Below are 23,245 nucleotides of genomic sequence, written 5' to 3' on the forward strand. Positions count from 1 at the left end.
GAAAGGTATGGCATTATGGTGGCAGAAAGAATGTTTGAGGACTCATCTACTGAGGTACAGGCTGAGGTTAGAAGCAGGAAAGGAGAGGTTTTCTATAGCACCCCAAATAGTTCAAGAGATGTAGAGGAAAGGACTAAGATTATTTTCAATAGGAGCGAGAGAGATAAGGTAGTTGTTATGGGGGACATTAACTTCCTTAATATTGACAGGGAATACTATAGTTCAAGTAGTTTAGATGGGTCAGTTTTTGTTCAATGTGTGCAGGAGAGTTTTCTGACACAGTATGTAGACAAGTCAACAGGGAGAGGCCACATTGGATTTGGTACTGGGTAATGAACCCGGCCAGGTGTTAGATTTGGAGGTAGGTGAGCACTGTTGATAGTGACCACAATTCATTTATGTTTAGTGATGGAAGGGGATGGGTATACACTGCAGGGAAAGAGGTATAACTGGGGAAAAGGCAATTATGATGCGATTAACAAGATTTAGGATGCATAGGATGGGGAAGGAAACTGCAGGGGATGGGCACAACTGAAATGCAGAGCTTATTCAAGGAACAGCTACTGCATGTCCTTGGTAGGTACGTACTTGTCAGGCAGGGAGGAAGTTGTTGAGCAAGGGAGCTGTGGTTTACTAAAGGGTTCAAGCTCTTGTCAAGAGGAAAAAGGAGGCTTATGTTAGGATGAGACATGAAGGCTCAGTTAGGGTGCTTGAGTTAACCAGGAAAGAGGTAAAGAGAGAGTCAAGAAGAACCAGGAGGGGACATGAGAAGTCGTTGGCAGATAGGATCAAGGAAAATCTTAAGGCTTTCTATAGGTATATCGGAGTAAAAGAATGACTAGAGTAAGATTAGGGGCAATCAAAGCCAGTAGTGGGAATTTGTGTAAGGAGTCAGAGGAGATAAAAGAAGTGCTAAATTAATACTTTTCATCTTTTTCCAGTGTGAATACCAATGATGTTGTCAAGGAGAATACTGAGAGACAGGCTACTAGACTAGATGGGATTGAGGTGCACACAGAGGTGGTGTTAGCAATTTAGGAAGTGTACAAATAGATAAGTCCCCTGGACTGGATGGGATTTATCCTCTGATTCACTGGGAAGCTAATGAAGATTGAAGAGCCTTTGGCTTTGACCTTTATGTCGTCATTCTATACATGAATACTGCAAGAAGACTGGAGGATAGCAAATGTTGTCCCCTTGTTCAAGGGGAGTAGAGACAACCCTGGTAATTATAGAGCCTTCCTTCAGTTGTGGGTAAAGTGTTGTAAAAGGTTATAAGATACAGAATTTATAATCATCTGGAAAAGGAGTAAGTTGATTAGGGACAGTCAACACGGTTTTGTGAAGGGTAGGTTGTGCCTCTCAAACCTTACTGGGTTCTTTGAGGTGACTAAACATGTGGATGAGGGTAAAGCGTTTGATGTGGTGTATATGGATCTCAGTAAGGCATTTGATTAGATTCCCCACAGTAGGTTATTCCACATAATAGAGACATGGGATTGAGGGTGATTTAACAGTTTGGCTCAGAAAGTGGCTAGGTGAAAGAAAACAACGGAGGGTGGTGGTTGATAGGAAATGTTCATTGTGGAGTTCAGTTACTAGTGACATAACGCAAGGATCTGTTTTGGGGTCACTGCTGTTTGTCATTTTTAAAATGACCTGAATGAGGGCGTAGATGGATGAGTTAGTAAATTTTCAGATGACACTAAGGTTGGTAGAGTTGTGGATGGTGCCAAAGGATGTTGCAGGTTACAGAGGGACATAGATAAGCTGCAGAGCTGGTCTGAGGTGGCAAATGAAGTTTAATGTGGAAAAGTATGAGGTGATTCACTTTGGAAGGAGCAACAAGAATAAAGTTTACTGGGCTAATGGTAAGATTCTTCGTAGCGTAGATGAACAGAGAGATCTCAGTGTCCATATATATAGATCCTTGAAAGTTGCCACCCAGGTTGATAGGGTTGTTAAGAAGGCATACTGTGTGTTAGCTTTTATTAGGAGAGGGATTCAGTTTCGGAGCCATGAGGTCATTTTGCAGCTGTATTAAACTCTGGTGCAGCTGCACTTGGAGTATTGCGTACAGTTCTGGTCACCGCATTATAGGAAGGACTTGAAAGCTTTGGAAAGGGTTCAGAGGAGATCTACTATGATGTTGCCTGGTATGGAGGGAAGGTCTTACGAGGAAAGGCTGAGGGAACTGAGGCTGTTTTTGTTAGACAAGAAGGTTGAGAGGCGACTTAGTTGAAGCATATGCGATAATCAGAGAGTTAGATAAAGTAGACAGTGAGAGCCTTTTTCCTCGAATGGTGATGGCTAGCATGAGGAGATATAGCTTTAAATTAAGGGGTAATAGATATAGGACAGATGTCAGAGGTAGTTTCTTTACTCAGTAGTAGGGGCATGGAACGGTTTGCCTGCAACAGTCGTAGACTTACAAACTTTAAGGGCATTTAAATGGTCATTGGATAGACATATGGATGAAAATGAAATAGTGTGGGTTAGATGGGTTTCAGATTGGTTTCACAGGTCGACGCAACATCGAGAACCAAAGAGCCTGTACTGCGCTGTAATATTCTATGTTTATGTTCAGTTATGCACTGAGGAATAAATAACAGCAATGAAGCACGTTATTGCATTTTTAAGGGCTAGATTGTACAGATGAACACTATTTCAAATGAAATAAAAACATAATGATAGAAATGCTCAGTACATCAAACAGCGCCTTCAGAAGGAAGAAGATGGGTTAACGTTCCAAGTTTATGGAACATGTGCAACCATTCTAATCCTCAGGTATGCTCCATCATTCAACAAAATCATGAATGATTAGGTTATAACAAAAGATCACTAACCAGAAATGTTAAGATACACACCTTCCTCCCTTTTTAGATGCTGCCTGACTACAATATTTTTAATTAATTTTTTTAAATTCCAGATTTCAATTATTTTGCTTCATGTTACAGTTCAGACAGCTATCTTTCAAATTAGGAACGTTGCCACTAAAAAGTGATTACATCCAAACAGATTACAATAAACAACCATAACTGTAATAGTTTCTGGTTTTACAAATAACAATCAGCAAGAAGATTTCACTGTACCATTACAATACAAAATCAACATCCTTTCTTTCTGTGTATTAGAAATACTGGCACATTCTTCAATAGTTTCTTAAAATATATACAGTGTTCTTTTTACTTCATGTTTTATCTTAAATAGATCAGCCATATTCTAATGCCTACAGTTTCTTTTCAACAGGTGGTCAACTCGGATTCTGTAAAGTTGAATTTAAGTATGTCTTAGGTCACGTTCACATTATTTCCTCTGCTCAATATGAAATGCATGATATTTTCAAAGAGGCATATGGGAAAGGCACTGCAGTAAAGAACGCAATTATTTAAAGAGAGCATTCCATGCTCCAAATAAGTATGCTTTGCACTACAGATTCCATGTAGAAGGGTTTACAGATCAGACTCTTAATGTTAAAGAGAACATTGACTGCAATGGGATAGGAATTAAGCTAATTTACACACATAATAAGCAGCTAATACCTACCTCCATTTCCTTATTTTCATATTTGTATGCATTTTTTGTTCCTTGACTTTTCCTTCGAAGTTTTTTAAGTTCTGCTTGTGATTTCTCAAGAGAGTCCAGTTTAGTTCTATGTTCTGTTTGGTACTTTTTAAGAGTTGCCTGCGAGGAAAATTGTATCAATTGAATCAATCTGCAGTTTTTTACACTCCAAAAATCTCCAATTGACAAGAATAATAGCTGAATATTGTGCCTGGTTGAAGTATTTAAGGGTGTTCAAATCTATGAATAATTGATAAACCTGTTGAAATTCAAATAAGCATTAGTTTCTCCCTGATAGAAATGGTGAATATGCATTTTTAGTCTTTATTACTCAGATTTTTCAAAATTAAATTTGCACCACAAGTCCCACTCATCTATCACTCCTGTCCTCACCAAATCACTGGATTCGCTTCTAGTTAAGTAATGTTGCAATTTTGAAACCTAGAAACCAATTTTCAAGTCGCTTTATGGCCTTGCCCTCCCTATCTCTTTACTACCTTTTTTCCACTCCAGTTCTAAACCTTTACACATTTGCACACCTCCAGCTCGGATTTTACAAATGGCAGCCATCCCTTCAGTTGCTAAGGCAATAAGTTGTGGAACCCTGAATTTCCCCAAACCCCTTTATGTTTCTTTTCTCTTTTCAGATACTCTTAACTATTATTGTGACCATTCTCTTTTGGCTATTTGCCCTAATATCTTTGTATGCAACTCAGCATCGAATTTTGCTTTATGAAGTTTCTGAAAAGTCCCTTGGGACATTTATGTATCCTCTTTGGAATGGCACAAAGACAGTTGTGTTTAAAGTACTAATACAGAATCTGAAAACTAAACTGATTGGCATTCCTCGGATCTTGGAGTAGCCCTTCATTTTTGGTTAAAGGAGGAAGTTTATGGTAAAACAGGGCAAAATCAGTAATGTTTCATCAAGAAGAAGTCATGCCTGACAAATCTGCTAGAAATCTTTGAGGAAGTATCAAGCAAGAGAGACCAAGAAGAAACAATGGATGTTATCTACCTGGCCTTCGAGAAGGTCTTTGACAAGGTGCTGCACAGGAGGCTACTGAGTAAGATAAGGACCCATGGTGTCACAGGCAGAGTGTTACAGGAATAGAAGCTTGCCTGTCTGACAGAAAGCAGAGAGGGAGGATAAAAGGGTCCGTCTCAGGATGGAAGCCAATGACAAATGGTGTTCCACAAGGCTCAGTGTTGGGACCCAACATTTCACTTTATACATTAACAAACTAGAAGGAACCAAAAGCATTCCAGGTAAGTTTGCAGATGATGCAAAGGTAGATAGTGGGACAGGTAGCATTGAGGAAGTGGGGAGGCTGCAGAAGGATTTGGACAGGTTAGGGGAGTGATCAATATGTGGCAGAAAGAGTACAATGTGGGAAAGTGTGAGATCATGCACATTGGTAGGAAGAATAGAGGCATGGATATTTTCTAAGTGGGGAGAAAATTCAGAAGTCTGAAGTGCAAAGAAACTTGGGAGTTCTCATCCAGGATTCTCTCAGGGTAAACTTGCAAATTGGGTCAGTAGTTAGGAAGGCAAATGCAATGATGGCATTTATTTTGAGAGGACTTGAATATAAAAGCAGGAATGTACTTCTGAGGCTCTAAGGCTCTAGTCAGACCACAATTAAAGTATTGTCATATATATTGCGCATAGTTTTCCTTAATCTTAGGAAGGATGTACTGGCCCTGGAGTGTGTTCATGGGAGGTTCAAGACAATGAAAAGCTTAACTTTAGAGGGACATTTGAGGACTCTGGGTTGATACTTAATGGCGTTTAGAAGGATGAAGGGGGATCTAGTTGAAACATACAGAATACTGAACGGCCTGGACAGTGTAGATGTTGAGAAGATGTTTCCATTGGTAGAAGAGATTGGTACCAAAGGGCATAACATTAGAGTAAAGGGAAGACCTTTTAGCACAGAGATAAGGAGAAACATGTTCAGCTGGAGAGTGGTGAATCTATGGAGTTCATTGCTACAGAAGGCTGTGGATGCAGCCATTGAGTATATTTAAGACCAAGATAGATAGGTCCTTGAGTATCAAGGGATCAAGTGTTATGGGAGAAAGGGGTTGAGAAACTTATCAGCCATGATGGAATGGCAGAGCAGACTTGATGGACTGTTTGGCCTAATTTTTGCTCCTATGTCTTATGATCTTGTGGCCTTATGGTCTTAATCAAGACAAAAGTGCTGGCAAGGGTTTACGTATCTATTAAATATAAAGTGCTTTTAGTTGGCATTTCAGTTCTTCTTACAGTTTAAATGCCTTAAGAAAAATAAGAAACTGGCTTCAGAAACTGAGAAGTTTAGGCAAACAAGTTTCATACTTGCCCTATAATACTGATTGATCAAAATCAACAAATGTTCGCTGCACTTATTTTAACAGAAGTAAAAAGTGCTTTGCAAAGCTATCTTACACAGCTGTATCTGTTTTAGATACACAAACAGTCCCTGGACTGTGAAAATGTTCTGTTCTGGAGTTTGTTCACAAGTCAATTTGCATGCAAGTTGGAACACAATGCAGGACAACGTAATGCAGCCATTTGTAAGAACAGGAAGTGTTTATGTATCAGGTCTTTAAAATTATAACCTCTCTACAGGATGGAATGGAGATTCAGTACTTGTGGAAGTTGATTTTTTTTCCCTGAACTATTGAGGTTACATTTGTACCTTGTTACAGAAATACAATCATCAATTGTAATTCTGACTTAGTCAGTCATAGAATCAAAACGTTAGATACTTACATTCATGTATTTCACATCTTGATCAGTTTTTTTCTCCAATTCACTGATGATATCTTTGTGAAATTTCCTAAACTTGAAGATTGAGAAAAAGAAATTTAATGAGATAAGATTGGTTTTCTCATTGATATTGGGCTGAGTAATTAAATAGGGACAAAATAGTTTCTCTCAATAAAACAGTCCCTCAAGTCCAGTCATTGATTTTTGAGCTAATGATTGGGCAGCAGGAGGGGATATATAAAATTTCCAAAATGGTTCTCGGCAAAAACTAAAGTGAAAATTTCCCAATAGCATTATTGGAGATTCTCAAAACTGATATTAAACTTCCATGGTGACTAAATCAAATTAATTCCCTTCTACTCGGAGTTTCTAGGACCTTTTGACATCTCTTCAGAACAGGACATCCAAAGGTCCATTAGTAGCTTAAAATCAATCAATCTACTTTTTCTAAATGCTTGGTAAATACCTTGCATCTACTAAACAACTAATAAGATCAGGAACAAAGAGAAAAGATGTCATGAACAGAACCAGACAATCAGTTTAACTTATGAAAATATAATAAACTTGAAGCTTCAGTTGCAAGACAAAAGTAAAACATTTAAAGCTATTTTAAAGTTTGCAAAACTAAAAATGTACTTACATTGTCTTCCATATCCATATTGATTTTCTTGTGTACTTCAGAAATTTCCATTAGGACTTGTCCTGTGGGAACAATTGCAGATTCTTAAATAGTTTGTTCATTTAAAAAAAAGTGTGATTTGCACACAGTTTCTCCCTTCATTAGTAATCTTAAATGCCAAGTATATCTTCACAGCTTAAACAATCCGTTTAACATCATAATGTCCATTCTGTATTATTATTCCTTTAAATCATTATTGTAGTTCAAGTGTTAACACTTCTCTCACTATCAATGCCACCATTCTTCAAATTTGTTAGAAACAGCACAGAGCTGCTCCAAGGGAGAAGTGCCCTGGCAGTTTAACCAAGCAACCCACAGCTTGCTCTTTTCTTCTTGACAGAATGTATCAGGAGGCCTGGGGTGGGGGGGAGGGGGGGGGGGGTAGAGGAAATTACATAGCAAGAGGCTCATTGGCACCATTGGAGTTGTCTAACCATCGTGACTGAATGGTGAACAGTAAAAGAGATTGAGTCAGAGTTCTGGCATGGGACAGCTGAAGAACAGTAATTGCGAACAGTCAAACCCTCATACTCATTCGTCTTGGGTAGGGCCTTGATTGTGCAGACTCCCCTCACCATCTCCCTATTGGTTTACGGACACTGAGGTTTGCTGTTGATGTGACATAATCCATATGGCTGGGCAAAGTGCTTAAAAAAGGTAATTGGCAAATTGTGGACCATTATCAGAGAGAACATCATAATTGGCAAAATAGATGGGAGGCTGGCAACAAATACTGCAGTTGTGGAGTCCTTGAGCTGTTTGATTTCTGTCCATTGGGATTGTTAGTCAATAATTAAAGGAAGACATTTCCATGGAAGCCGAAAAGGTACATCCTCAGGCCTTCCCATGATGGTTCCAATTTTGTGAAAAATGCACTAAGACAATTAGAGACAATGGCTGCAATGGTGTTTGAAATGTCTGCAGGCCTGTGCTCTCCATTTACAGAATACTATGTGGCTCTGCTGCCAGCAATAGAGAATGCCTCCCAAATGCAAACAAGATACATCTGCTTCCCAGGTGTATCGCATCAAGGTGAGGCATATGCAATCCCCAAAATATTGACAAAAATCTGGAAAGGCAGTATAAAAAGGGAAACCACTGGGGCAATATTCCCAAAATCGAGCTCAGTGTCTGTTTCCTCTACATTCCTGATCTGGTGTGAAAGCTGGAATTGAGCAGAAAATAAGCCCTAGGACAGATTTCTGATCATGAGAAATATCTCGGTATTTAGTTTGTTTTACATGGCTGTGGGACATGATATAAACAGTGCTCTGGACATGTTCAGAGGCAGTTTTAAAGGGCATCAGTGAAAATTATATTAAGATTGGATCTTCTCAAGCTGACTTATATTCACGAGGGTCACTAAACGCTTGTGGCCAACTGAATATCAAATCTGAGACCATAATCAGAATTACTTAGAAGCGCTATTACTGCAAGAGTTTTCTGTGAGATCATTGCACAGCATTGCTGTCTGAATTATGCCCAAGAATCACTGAATTAAGTCTGTGGAGGTTGGATATTCTAAATGGCTGCTGCCTTGAGGATCCAAATTAATTCCGATCCATCCACTATATTATCCAGGAAGTGGATGAAAGTCTAGTAAAGACACATTTATGGTGGACAGTTTGGTCAGTACCCTGCAGACACCGGAGTATGACCCTTAAACGACAACAGTGTTCCAACACCATAGAGCCACAGGAGGAGGATGTCTTCCATGTGATAGGTAATATCCATCAATACCTTCAAGGATTAGTTATGGGGAGAAATATTTCTAGCATAGAGACCACACCAGACAGTTGAAACAATTTCTGCTCAAAAAGGGTGTGATGAAAAAGTGGCTAAGACTCTTTGTTTAACAGATGATGATAAAACCCTCAGGTAGCAGAAGCCAGTTTTCCTGCTCCAGCTGATCTCCTGTTGGTGGACAGACATGGAGCCTTCATCTGCCTGTCCAGATGCCATTTTAAAATAAAAAATGTTGGAGTAGGTACCTTTATTTCCAGTAAAGGGTGGGCTATATCTTTGGGATACTCAACACTCAAAATGTGATGGGAGCACATTCTTGTGAACTGCATAACTGGGCAAGTAGAAAAGATTTCAAACTAACTAGTGGAGTTGAACCATCAGATGTGAAAGACATAGTATATCAAAGACAATCCAAGACAGGAATATAGTAATATGGGAAAAGTGGGTACACAATGGCAGGAAGGGACAAAGAAAAAGAGAAATCTACAAATGGACCAAAAATTAAGACTAAAATCTAATAAAAATAACAAAGACAATACAAAAGCTCTGTATTTGAAAGCATGTAGCATTCATAAAGTAAACAACTTGATGGCACATATTGAAATGGATAAATATAATCAGATAGCCAATGCAGAGATGTGGCTAAAGGGTGACAAGAATTGAGTTCTGAATATTTAGGGAAATAGGATATTCAGGAAGCGTAGGAAGTTTGGTATAGGTTCAGGATAACGCTGTTAAATCAAGGATAGCATTTATGCTATAGTTAGAGATGATTTCCATTCAGGAAATCAGGAAGTAGAATCAGTTTCATGTCAATCAATCTTCATGTCAGATGAAGAGCACAGTAAAAATAATTGGGTGCTTCTGGTAAAGAGATGACAATATCATGGGTGACTTTAAATTTACATATAAACTGGCAAAAAAACATTGGCAATAGTAGCCTGGATGGAGAACTCAATGGTTTTGAGATTGATTCTAGGCTATGTTGTTCTAAGAATCAGAGAACAGATTATATTAGATTTTGTATTATGTCAGAGTCACAGAGATGTACAGCACAGAAACAGACCATTCGGTCTGACTTGTTCATGCTGACCAGATATCCTAACCTAATCTTGCCCCATTTGCCAGAATTTGGCTCATATCCCTAAAAAATATAACCCTGTAGGCAAAAAAAAGCAGGAAATTATATTTGTTGAACAGATGATGATAAAACCCTCAGGGAGCAGAAGCCAGTTTTCCTGCTCCAGTTGGTGGACAGACATCAGTTGAGAAACATCAGTTAACTCAACATCAGTTGAGAAAAAAAAAAGTGTTATAATTGATCATTAAAGTGTTATAATTTGAAAACAAAAGTCAAGGTAATTGCAAAGAGTCAGCATGGTTTCATAAAAGGGAACTCATTTTTAACTAATTTGTTGGATTTATTTGGAATAATAAATGATTTGGCAAGCCTAAAGAATTTCATCAAGCTAGCTTTAACCTCAAAAGTTTGTAGTTCCAATGATATATTTAACAATTGATAATTTCACCAATATATGGGTCATAAATGAGTTATCAACAAAACTATAGATAAATGGAAAGACTGCAGGCATGCAGCACTTGGATTTCGAGAAGGTCAAAGAGTCCCAAGAATAATAAAAGCACATGGTATACATGGTTTGCATGTTTACATGATTGATTGGGTGGCAGAAAACAGAGCATGCATCCAAATGTCTGACTGGCAGAATGTGAAGTCCTGAAAAGGTTTGCAGGGACCTAAATGTTCTACAAATTTACATCAATGACTTAGATGAAGGGACTGAAAGCATGGTAGCTAAATTTGTATCTGACACAACAATAGATAAACAAGCAAATTGCGAAGTCTTAAGGTCCACGACTTTTCATCATTTATATAAATGACTTGGATGTGAGCATAAGAGGTATAGTTAGTAAGTTTGCAGATGACACCAAAATTGGAGGTGTAGTGAACAGCGAAGAAGGTTGCCTCAGATTACAATGGGATCTTGATCAGATGGACCAATGGATTGAGAAATGGCAGATGGACTTTAATTTAGATAAATGCGAGGTGGTGCATTTTGGGAAAGCAAATCTTAGCAGGACTTGTACACTTAATGGAAAGGTCCTAGGGAGTGTTGCTGAACAAAGAGATCTTGGAGTGCAGGTTCATAGCTCCTTGAAAGTGGAATCGCAGGTAGATAGGATAGTGAAGGTGGCATTTGGTATGCTTTCTTTTATTGGTCAGAGTATTGAGTACAGGAGTTGGGAGGTCATGTTGCGACGTACAGGACATTGGTTAGGCCACTTTTAGAATATCGCGTGCAATTCTGGTCTCCTTCCTATTGGAAAGAGGTTATGAAACTTGAAAGGGTTCAGAAAAGATTTACAAGGATGTTGCCAGGGTTGGAGGATTTGAGCTATAGGGAGAGGCCGAATAGGCTGTTTTCCCTGAAGTGTTGGAGACGGAGGGATGACCTTATAGAGGTTTATAAAATTATGAGGGGCATGGATAAGATAAATAGACAAAGTCTTTTTCCTGGGGTGGGGGGGAAGAAAAAGTCCAAAACTTGAGGGCATAGGTTTAGGGTGAGGGGAAAGCTATAAAAGAGACCTGGGGGCAACTTTTTCATGCAGGGGGTGGTACGTATATGGAATGAACTGTCAGAGGAAGCGATGGAGGCTGGTACAATTGCAACATTTAAAAGGCATTTGGATGGGTATCTGAATAGGAAGGGTTTGGAGAGATATGGGCCGGGTGCTGGTAGGAGGAACTGGATTGGGTTGATATCTGGTCAGCATGGACAAGTTGGACCAAAGGGTCTGTTTCTATGCTGTACTTCTCTATGATTCTATTACAGATGGATATAGATCATTTAAATGGATGAAAATCTGCATGATGGAATATAACGTGGGAAAATGTGAAATTGCTCACTTTGGCAGGAATAAAGAGCAGAGTTACTCAAAGAGAGAATGACTGTAGAATTAAAAGGGGCAGAGGGATTTAATGTTCTAGTACATGAGTCAGAGATGTACAGCATGGAAACAGACCCTTTGGTCCAAACCGTCCATGCCAACCAGATATCCCAAACCAATCTAGTCCCACCTGCCAGTATCCGGCCCATATCCCTGAAAACTCTACCCATCCAGATGTCTCTTAAATGCTGCAATTGTACAAGCCTGCACCACTTCCTCTGGCAGCTCATTCCATACACGTACCACCCTCTGCATGAAAGAGTTGCCCCTCAGATCTCTTTTACATCTTTCCCCTCTCACCCTAAACCTATGCCCTCTAGTTCTGAACTCCCCCATCCCAGGGAAAAGACTTTGCTTATTTACCCTATCCATGCCCCTCATAATTGTGTAAACCTCTAAGGTCACCCCTCAGCCTCCAGCGCTCCAGGGAAAACAGCCCCAGCCTGTTCAGCTTCTCCCTATAGCTCAAATCCTCCAACCCTGGCAACATCCTTGTAAATCCTTTCTGAACCCTTTCAAGTTTCACAACATCTTTCCATAGGAAGGAGATCAGAATTGCACACAACGTTCCAGAAAAAGTTAGAATGCAGATCAGCACGTAAGGCAGCAAACAGTATTATGAGCAGAATTGAACATAAGAATGTAATGCTTCAGTTAAACAGGATAGTGGCAAGACCACAACTCGAATACTTTATGCAGTTTTAGTCTCAAAGATGGATGGAAATGCATTGAAGGTGGTTCAGATGATGTTTACCAGATTGATAACTGGAGTGCATGGATTGTCTTTTGAACACAAGCTTGACTCATTTCAATTTGAGTCTAGAAGAAGGAATAGTGACTTGATGTAAGTGCATGAAGTCCTGAATAGCCTGGATTTTCCTCTTCTGGGTGAATCCAGGACTCGAGGGTACTGTTTTAAAACCAGGGGTTGTTCTTTAGGACAGAGCTGAGATTTTGTTTCCTTTTAGAGGGTTATCCAACTTTGGAACTCTGCTTCAGAAATTGGTGAAAGTAGGGTCATTGACAATTTTTAAACAGAGGTAGATACAGGTAGTTCTTCTATGACACAATGATGTGTTCTTGTGCAACCCTGCATTACATAAAAAAATCATACGTTAGAAACAGTGCTTAAACTGTTGGTGATGTAGTGGCGTTACAGCCAACACACGTTAAGTTCATGCTTTAGAAACAGTGTCCCAATTCATTATTGTTACAGCGAATCCACATTAATGAAATACACGTTTTAGCAGAATGAACTGTAGATTACTATTAGGCAAGAAAATAAAGGTTATCAGGGTAGATGAGAATGTAGAATTCAAAATCTTATTGACCAGGTTTACGGTTCAAATGATCTTTGGCTGCTATTGCGCATGTTGCCCAGAACTGGATGAGCCTGTCCTCATCATCATTTGGCTGTTCCAAGGAACTATGCACCAAGTTATTATTTCTCTATATGTTGCAGGCTTTTGATCCTTATTTGAGACAGAGAGGGGGATTCAGAAACTCACAGGAAAAATCCAGTGCAATATCATTATTCTATCCAAATGATGCACAGATGTTGTTCTTGGTCATCTATTGCTCAAGGCAAATATATAGCCAAACAGCATAAACATGCTTCCAAGTAATTATAGTTCAGTGTTTGGGGGTTTATGTAAAGCCTTTAGTAGCATAGCTAGGTCTTGTAGGAATTTAGTTGAGGTAATATTTATCTCAGTTATCAGTATGAAATAATCTGGCTGCAGTTGATAAGTTTTAATTTAGTAATTTTCTTTCACTCAAATAGGAAATCTGGCTATAGTGAAAATTCCTGGAATTCTTAAAATTGTCTCACTGAGGGGATGGGCTGATAACATACGCAGGATTCCAGAGAAAGATCTCATTCCAGGCTGACAGTATTGCTGCTACTATTGACATTCTCTTGGAACATGTGACCTTTCGTTCCTTTGTAATACACTAAGAGGAATACGGTCAAGTGTTTTGGGGCATCCCCTTAGTGATACGCAAAGTGGGAGCAAGTAATATTTTTAACTGGTTTGTTAGTCTGTCTGTAAACGATATCTCTCAAAACTAGTTGAAAGATTTCAGCAAATATTTGGGTCTCACACAGAATTTGGCTTGATGAAGAACAAATTAGTTCTTGCACAAGATGCAGATCCAAATCCTAGGATTTTATTTAAAAGGATCTTTTAGCATTGGGAGTTAGGGCAAACAGACCTTAAAAAAATTACTTAGTTGTTTTATTTAGAATGCTGTTAATTGATTTAGAATTTTGAAGATTTTCTCAGGTGCAGTGGTGTAATTTGTCACAGCTACCAAAATATGAGTAAAGTTTTCACAGCAGGTTGTTGAGTATAGTTTGGCCTGAAGTCTTCAGGGAGATAGAAACCAAAGACAAAGTACTTTTAAAGAATCAACCAGACACGGAAAAGGTATCAAGGGAGATTAAATAATCCTAATAACAGTGTTAGGGTTTGCATTCTACTCAGTGCCCTCTTAACTTTTAAGACCTGTCACTAATTGTCAGATACTTTCCAAATACAATGCCAAAGTTCAACTCTTTGCCTGTGCGACATAATCCAGACAGAATGGATAATGTGCAATGTATGCTGAAGCTCTACAGTAGCTCTGAAAAAGGTCTGATGCATTTTCCTGAAGTCTACTTACCCACATAACTTCTCACCCTCCAATAAACAGCCCTACAGAAAAGGTGGCAAGAACATCCAATGACAAGAATTTTCCTCTATCTGATTGGGTTCCTAAAGCTCAATGCTGGACTGAACCATCCCTATAAGACTTCAACTTTTTGAAGTAGAATAAATAAATTCCAGGCCTTAGCAAGCCTAAAGAATTTCAACAAGTTAGTCTGAACCTCAAAAGCTTGTAGTTCCAAGTATCTACGCATGAATAAGTAACCAACAAAACTATACATTGATTGCATAAAGAGGTCTAAGAAATTTCTTTTCTCCACCAGACTGCAATATTATACTATTTATAATGTCATACAAGTTAGAGATTCACAGGCCACACCTTAACACAATCTTCCCTATTTGCCTAGCAACAAATTGAGTCTGTTTAGTAAACATCAATATTCGTCTAGTGAGCAAAAACTAGGGAGTTCCAATGTAGGAGATGGCAGGTGAATGTAATGTAGCAAATGTGGAACATGATTGCACAAATTTAGGATTCCTCATAAATGATTAACATAATATTAGTGAAATGGAAATCCAAGAGAGGAATTGTTTGTTCAATAATTTCCCTGTATTTTTGCATTTGTGCAAGGTCAAAGTATTAAATAAAAATAAATTTCACCCCTTGAGTGATCTGCCAAAGTACAGGTTATTCTCTTCAGACACACCCAGCTAGTATTTACACTATGTTAAGTGTACTTGGTATTACTGCTGTCAAGGAGGAAGCTTCAGGATTAGTGGAATGCCTCCACTTGGTGATGAGTCAAGTTTAGGCAAGGTGGGTCTCCATTCAGGCAAGAATGTGGACCTTCACTTAAAAAAAATTCCAGTGATCATTGCTACATAGAGTTTCTTGTTTGAGATAATGAAGCAATTTCTTTTTTTTTTATTTTTGCCTTGTTTTGAAAAGCATTCAGACCTGACACCATCAATTCCATTAATGTCATTTTAACACAAAAATAATTTAAGGAAAAATGATTTGCATTTCACCTACAGAAATTGGAAATGTTGGGAAATTAAGGGCTCTTCCCAAAAATATTTTCACAGCCAATTTCAATGGAAATCCTCCAATTAATGATTGCTCTGCTATTAAACAGTAAAGGAATATTGAAGCAGAACTTTACATATTTTTTAGTCCACACTGTGTTCTATTTTTACAGAAAAAAACCACCTTGGGACGCAACTTTCCTTTTCCTGACGTGGCTAGAATAATGGCAAGTATGGTGAAAAATTAGTGTTTGACAGAGAAAGGTTTTCCTCATGAGCCTAAAATGGCAACTTTAGATCTTGCTCATGGGTGCCTGCTACTTTATTCCCATGTATCTGCATATCATTAATACCCCAAACATCTCTCATACACCACTCTTCCAATTTGTCATAATATCCACCATGGAACTAAATGGCGCAAATTCCTGATAGGTAGAGAGAGCAGGTAAGTGGTGGCTGCAAATTGCTGAATACCTGGTCAGACCATCATGCATCTGCATCGCATGTACAATGACCCTGCATGCTCCTTGGTCAACATCATTCATTCACACAAGCCTGCATTGGCAAACCACCTGCCTTCGTGCATCATGCCTGCTCTCATATCAACTCATACCATTACAGACCTTGGACCCTTCACTTTGGAGTTGTCACACACCTATGGTTTGTATGCCTCTGCCAGACTGTTTTGCGCAGAAATAGCCAAGTTCTCATGCATTCACACAGGATGCTTTTGAGCTCATAATGACTCATATTTCTTCTGACTCTTAGCTTGTTTCCTTAACACGCATTCACTTTAGCAAATATTTGGATGCTGCAAGCTATATGATGCTCACATTACTTTCTCAGCTGTTATAAGCTGTCCACCGTTGTATTTTAGCTTATTTTTAGTGCTTTGGGAGACCAGGCAGCTTATGAGGTCAGGGAATAGTGAACAGCCAGTCAGTTAGGGATTGGTTGAGTTTCTGGCACCTAAGCTGTCACATGTGCCAGCAGCAAATCTGCCATAGTCTCAGAGAACCATTGGGCTACTTTTTCATCAGATAAGATGACTGGTAGTGAATGGTTAACTTAAGGGTCACCATTCTTCAAGCAAGGAGTAAGGCTGAAAGTACCCTCAACCAGCACAGGAATTGAACCCATTCTGATTTCACGCTCATCTCAAGCTGGCTGTCCAGCCCTCTGAACTATCCTATCGCAATGAACGTGTCAGCTAAACCATTCAAGTCTCTGAATTGGGTTTGAGCAGCAGCATTGTTGAAATGTAATGAATTTAAAACTTTAGAATATGCCGCATAAAGAATTATAAATTTCAAAACGAATGCTTTGCAATTCACTAACGTCCTTTATGGAAAGAAATCTTTGGTCCTTGCCTCGTCAGAAGAGACTACTCACTAACCTACAGTTAATAAAATTACTACTCCACTGTTGGATCAGTTCTCAGTTTTCTTCTATATTTGAAATGGCCTAGTCAAAAAAGAGAAACAACTGAACATAAGAGGAAAAAATCCCAAATTTTGTGTTACACCAAAGAGAAGTCTACAGTGAACTACTAACACTAGCAAATTTTGAGTTCAGTCAAGAAAGTAACTCAAAACCAAAGACATAAAGGTCATTGTTTAATGTACATTTTCGAAGTAGAAATAGAACACCATTTCTCACAATTTTATTTTTGCTTAAAAATATCTACTGATAAACAGGAATGAATATCAAAGAAACTACAATATTTTAAATTTATTGCATTTTAACACAAGTTTTAAGACCATGTTGCATAAAGAGCCATACATTTAAAAATTCAATGATTTCCAAGTACTCAAATCCACTAACGTTATTTAGGAAAGGAAACAGGTCTTCCTTACCTAATCTAGCCTATATGTGACACCAAACCCGCAACAATGCAGTTGACTCTTAACTGTTCTCTGCCCTAGACGGCTACTGAGTTAAAGCACCAATTAGGGATGGACAACAACAGTAAGCCTGACTACTGATGCCCACATTCCATGAACAGATTATTTTTTAAAAAATCAGTCTTGTAACTATATTCCAAAAAGTTGTGATTTAAAAGACAAAAAACAGAATGCTGTCAATTTCAGTATTCACTTTCAGTACACCTTCATTTGTGAAAACTGAACCTTTTTGGTGGCTGGGGCGAGGACAGAGAAAGGGAAGATGATACATCATATTATGTTAGGAATGAAAAACACCCAAATTCTTTAAATATACATTGTTTGCAATGATTAACCCAATCTGTCCAAGCTGTGTCACAAAACTAAGGAATCTTGTGATGGGTTACTTGCTTTGCCATTCCTGCAAATAACAAGGAGATTGATTTCAAATATTTAATATTTTTGTGGAAGAGAAATGGAAGGCACCAAACAGATATTTAAGTAAACACTGGAGTAAAATATCACAATAACTCTGATCCACAGCTTTCTTGTAAAGATGGTTAGGGCCAGAGAAAGGAGGCTTTCTTCAATATCTAGATATTGCAGATTTGAAAACTAAAGTAGTGTAAAACTTAATTATACATGGTCTGTCCAGTATCCAACCAAGCAACAAACCTTCAAGCTTGAAATAAGGATACTGTCCCAATTAGAGTTTAGCCTGGATTAAAAAGACAATTTATTTCATACAGGAGTATCAATTGTATTAAACAAATGATGGCAAAGATCCTGTTCATTCATCACCATGTTTACTGGCTCACAGTCAAGGTACATCACAAATTTTAAAATTCTCATCCTGGTTTTAAAATCTGTGGTCTTACCTCTCCACACCTCTGGCTATATAAACCTTCAATATATGTGTGCTCATCTAATTTTGGATTTTTAAAAACATCCCTAATTTTTATCACTCAATTGATGATGGTGCCTTGGATTATCTCAGCTGTGGAATACCCTCCCTGCACCTTTCTGCTTTTTTATTTCATCCTTTCACACACTGTTTAAACTTTTATTATCTGACCATTAGGCTTGGTGTCATATTTTGTTTTATCTTTCTGTGAACTACCTTGGTATATTTATTATATGAAAAATGTGCTTAAAAACATAAACATTGAAGAAGACAAAGCTAATCACTAATTACAAAAGAATCTCCGCTGTCTACCACAATAAAATTCACTGTAAGGATCCTCCTCAATCATCTCCTCCACAGCCATAGAGCAGTTTCCACCCACTTAGAGACACCAAAGAATGATACTCAATGCAAGAACTACACCAATTGAAATACATGAACTTTTTATGAACGTCTGTGAGGTCATAAAACGTAGGAGCAGAATTAGGCCATTCAGCCCATCAAGCCTGCTCTGCCATTCGATCATGGTTGATATGCTCCTCATCCCAATTTTCCTGCCTTCTCCCCATAACCCTTCAATCCATTACCAATTAAAAATCTAACTCCTCTTTAAATTTTATTCATTGTTGGGATAGCAAATTCCAAGGATTTGCAACTCTTTGGGAGAAGTAGTTTCTCCTCAACTCTTAAAATTTGCTACTCCTTATCCTACGATTATGACCTCTCATCCTAGAATGTGGGGAACTGCTCCACGTCTATTTTATCCATACTTTTATCATCTTGAATACCTCAATTTGATCTCCCCTCATTCTAAGTTCCAGAGAGTATAGGCCTAAATTGTTCAATCTCTCCATATGAAACTCATCTCTGGGACCAATCTGGTGAACCTCCTCCAAACTGCCTCAACATCTTTCCTCAAATAAGGGGACTATACCCGCACACAATCCACCAGATGCAAACTTACCAATGCCTTGCATATTTGCAGCAATACTTTCTTACCTTTAAGATTCTATTCCTTTAGCTATAAAAAACATTCCATTTGCCTTATCATCTGCTGTACCTGCATGCTAATTTTTTGTGACTCATGACACCCAGATCCCTCTGCACTGGAACACCCTGAAGTCTCTCCCCATTTAGATAACAGGAAACCTTCCTGTTTATTTTGACCAAAATCCTAGACCTCACACTTATCCACATTAAACTCCACCTGCCATATTTTGACCCACTCTCCTAACTTATGTACATTTGCTAGGCTCGTATTTCTTCATTGCAATTCACCATCCTGCATATTTTTGTGTCATCCGCAAGTTTGGCAAGAGAGCCTTCTATTCATGTATCCAAATTGTTAATATAGATTGTAAATAGCTGGGGTGTAAGGAACAAGCCCTATGGCACCCCACTAGTTACATCTTGCCATCCAAGAAAAAATTTATCCTGAGACTGTCTTTTGTTCATTAGCTGATCATCTATCCAAGCTAATCCGATATGATCCAACCTTGTGAATTAACTTTGTGTGGCACCTTATCAAATGCCTTCAAAGAGTCCAGATGTATTATATCTACAGGATCCCCATTATCCACTTTGCTTCTTATATATTTGAAGAACTCTAGAAAATTAGTCAAATATGATTTGCCTTTCATAAAACCATGCTGACTCTGATGGATAGCGTTTTGACTTTCTAAATGTCCTGATATTGCTTCTTTGATGATTAATTCTGTCACTTTCCCAACAAATGTTAAACTGGCTGGACTGTAATTTCCCACAAATTGTCTCCCTCCTTTTTGAGGAAGGGCATTACATTGGCATTTTCCCAGTTCACTGGAATCTTTCTCGCGTCCAGAGAAGTTTGGAATGTTGTAATCAATGGATCCACTATCTGTACCCCATTTCTTTTAATACCCTACGATGTAGGACATCAGGCATGGGGGTCTTGTCTGCCTGCAATCCTAATAGTTTGCTGAGTACCTTTTCCTTATTGATGTTGATTGTTCGAAGTTCTACTCTTTCTATAGCCTTGACTTGCCCGTTCCATTAGGAATGGCACTATTGTCCTCCACTGTGAAAACTAAGGTAGAGTATTGATTTGGCATCTCTGCCATTTCAGTGTTCCCCACTATTAACTTTGGTTTCACTGTCTAAGGGACCGATGTTCACCTTACCAACTCTCTTCCCTTTTCTACCCCTGTAGAATCTTTTGCTATCCTTTTTGACATTTTGTGCTAGTTAATAATTTACTTTAGCTCTTATTAATTTGGTATCCCTTTATGTCTGAAAGTCTTCCCAATCTTCCAGCCTGCCAATGGTCTTTGCAATATGGTATACTTTAGTTTTTGACTTAAAATTGTCCTTGGCCTCCTTGTTTAGTCATGGTTTTTTTTTAATCCCCTTTACCATCTTTCTTCCTCATTGGGTTATATTTTAATTCTTCAACTCTGTCAACTGTGAAGAAAGGAAGTCCTCCTTGAATTTGGTTAGCCTTAAAAAATTGTTATTCTCTGTTGACTCTACAATGTTAAACAATACAATCACCACTAGTTTTCAGTACAGAGTAGAGTCAAACAAGAAGAAAGCCACTTCTGTCTTCCATGCTGCACCATCTATGGCAAATAATCCAAAAGAATGGAGACAGTTTATAGAACAGATGGAAACCATTCAACCTACAGAATGCCTCAAACCAAAACAACTGCAACTTTAATCACTGAACTACACGATAGCTGAGTATGTGCTCTCTGAAAAACTGAGTTCCAGGCTATCAACACCCTTTCCAAATTACACAGTCAGTTCTATAAAATCCTGATGAAGGGCTTTTGCCCGAAATTTCGATTTTCCTACTCTTCGGATGCTGCCTAACCTGCTGTGCTTTTCCAGCACCACTCTAACCTAGACTCTGATTTCCAGCATCTGCAGTCCTCACTTTTGCCTAGTCAGTTCTATAACCTAGTTTTCTTCAATGTGAATTGATTTTAATGCAATTGAAGAATTTAGACCATTATTTGTAGGAGACAAACTCTCAAAGTCCAGCAATGTCTTCATGAGATGCTTCAAATTCAATGCCAACTCAGTCCAACAAGATCATCCAACAAGCCAACTTGCCTTAAGTTTTTTTTAATTGAAGAAATGTTTAAAAAAAGCTAGTTATATTAAAACTGGATATTTGAAAAGTTTGTAATGTTAAAGTACTAATTTGCCTGAATGATTTTTCTGTTTTGGAAGACCACCAAATCAAATAAAACAAGCTTGTTCAGCTTTATTCTAGCCTGAACTACCACAAATGATGAAACCAAACATAAACAAACTATACAGTCAGATAACATTGCTTGCCATTGTTTAGGATATTACAGTGCAGTGGTGTGTCCCTACTACTGGGCCAGAAGTCTGAGTTTAAGCCACACCACAGGACGTGCTGACCAGAGAGATGTGCCACGAGTCCAGACAGGGTAACTGGATAGAACAACAGACACGATAAAGACAGTGTTTCTTTGACATACATAAACACTGTATGAATTGAGGTCTTGATTATTTAAGGAATAAAAGGAGAGTTCAGAGCAATGTCATTGCCAGCTAGTCAGGTACCGGATGGCCCTAAAGTCAGAGTCTGAAAAAAAATGAATTCAAACAAGGCAACCTACAACTTCATATCAGCCTGATAGAGTCATAGAGACATACAGCACGGAAACAGACCTTTTGGTCCAACTCGTCCATGCTGACCAGATATCCCATTCCAACCCAGTCCCACCTGCCAGCACCCAGCCTATAGCCCTCCAACCCTTTCTATTCATATACCCATCCAAATACCTTTTAAATGTTGCAAACGTACTAGTCTCCAACCTGACTGAAGTTATAAAGACTTTTGTATAAAAGTATACATTTTTCCTTTAAAAAAAAACTCAATCAAGTGACCACCTTTGATTTACAATTGTATCCTGTACAAAACAAACATTTATTTTATTTCATTACATTAATGAGTTGGTTAACTGCATTAATCAATAATTATTACTGAAAAAAAAACTTTTTGAAGGCTGTCTTGCACCCATCCAGACAATTCACAAATTTAAAAGGGAAAAACCATTTTCCGTACTGCTTGACAGGAGTGTTCTGACTTCATAGTAAGTGAATTCCAATTGGGAGAGACATTGCCATAGAGCATGCACCCACTAATGCTGATTGGTGCTGTTAACCAATGGTTAACTGTCACTGTCCAAATCAAATGAGAGTTCATTAAAGTTTTGAACTCAGTAACTCATGCATCAGAGTTCAGTTTCAATGGCACCATGTGTGGCCAAACAGTGTTAACATGGGATGTCTACTAGACACAGTTCCTGATAATATCTTTGTTGGATATCATATGAAAATTAGTCTTCAACACAATGATAGGTAACCTTCTACCCATTAAGTATTTTTATGCAAATGACACACGGAGATTGTGACACAGTTAATTGCCAAGCTTTGTTTAAATTTTAAACCAATTGGTCAAAATATTGTCCTGAGGAATAAAACAATGAATGGATGTTACCTACTTTGTATTGCATCAGTCTCGACTGAACAATTTCAGTTTGAAAAGAAGAGGAACTTTCGTGTTAAAAAATGTAAATCCTGGAAATTGTCCTGGTAAGTGCATAGTGAAAAGCTTCAACAAATGGTGCCCTTTTCACTTCAAGTTCTGTACTACCTTAGAGCAATCAAATTAAATGGCAATTACAAGTTGCAGCCCTCCAAAATTTCAGCCTCTAACTCAGAGGTGGAGACTTTTTTGAAGGAATGCAGATTTCAAATGCAAAAAGTGTGCTCAGTGGTGAGTTAAAGTGTTAATATATTTCAAAAAAATGTGGTGCATAGCAAGCAATTAACTTTTATTTTTAAACTGTGCTAAGAATTAAAGCCAGGAAGAAAGTAAGGCAAGTTTCTTCTTTTCTTATGCAGGGTAAACAAGCTCCACTGTTTACCCTGGAAACCAAAGTTTAGATGAGGATTACTGATGAAGGGCTTTTGCCCGAAACGTCGATTTTCCTGTTCCTTGGATGCTGGCTGACCTGCTGTGCTTTTCCAGCACCACTCTGATCTTAACAA

General features: G+C 38.4%; 1 protein-coding gene across 1 annotated transcript in view; it reads right to left on the reverse strand.

The window, feature by feature from the left end:
• The window catches only part of baiap2l1a (BAR/IMD domain containing adaptor protein 2 like 1a), a 149,636-nt gene that overhangs the window by 79,562 nt on the left and 46,829 nt on the right, over positions 1-23,245 (reverse strand). The window contains exons 4-6 of the mRNA XM_072559825.1: positions 6,963-7,024; positions 6,326-6,397; positions 3,547-3,684 (exon numbers count right to left, since the gene is read on the reverse strand). Of these exons, the coding sequence (XP_072415926.1) occupies positions 3,547-3,684; positions 6,326-6,397; positions 6,963-7,024 (272 nt within the window). The remainder of the gene's footprint in view (positions 1-3,546; positions 3,685-6,325; positions 6,398-6,962; positions 7,025-23,245) is intronic.

The sequence above is a fragment of the Chiloscyllium punctatum genome, chromosome 40 (genome assembly GCF_047496795.1).
Source record: "Chiloscyllium punctatum isolate Juve2018m chromosome 40, sChiPun1.3, whole genome shotgun sequence".
In the NCBI taxonomy this organism is placed as follows: Eukaryota; Metazoa; Chordata; class Chondrichthyes; order Orectolobiformes; family Hemiscylliidae; genus Chiloscyllium; species Chiloscyllium punctatum.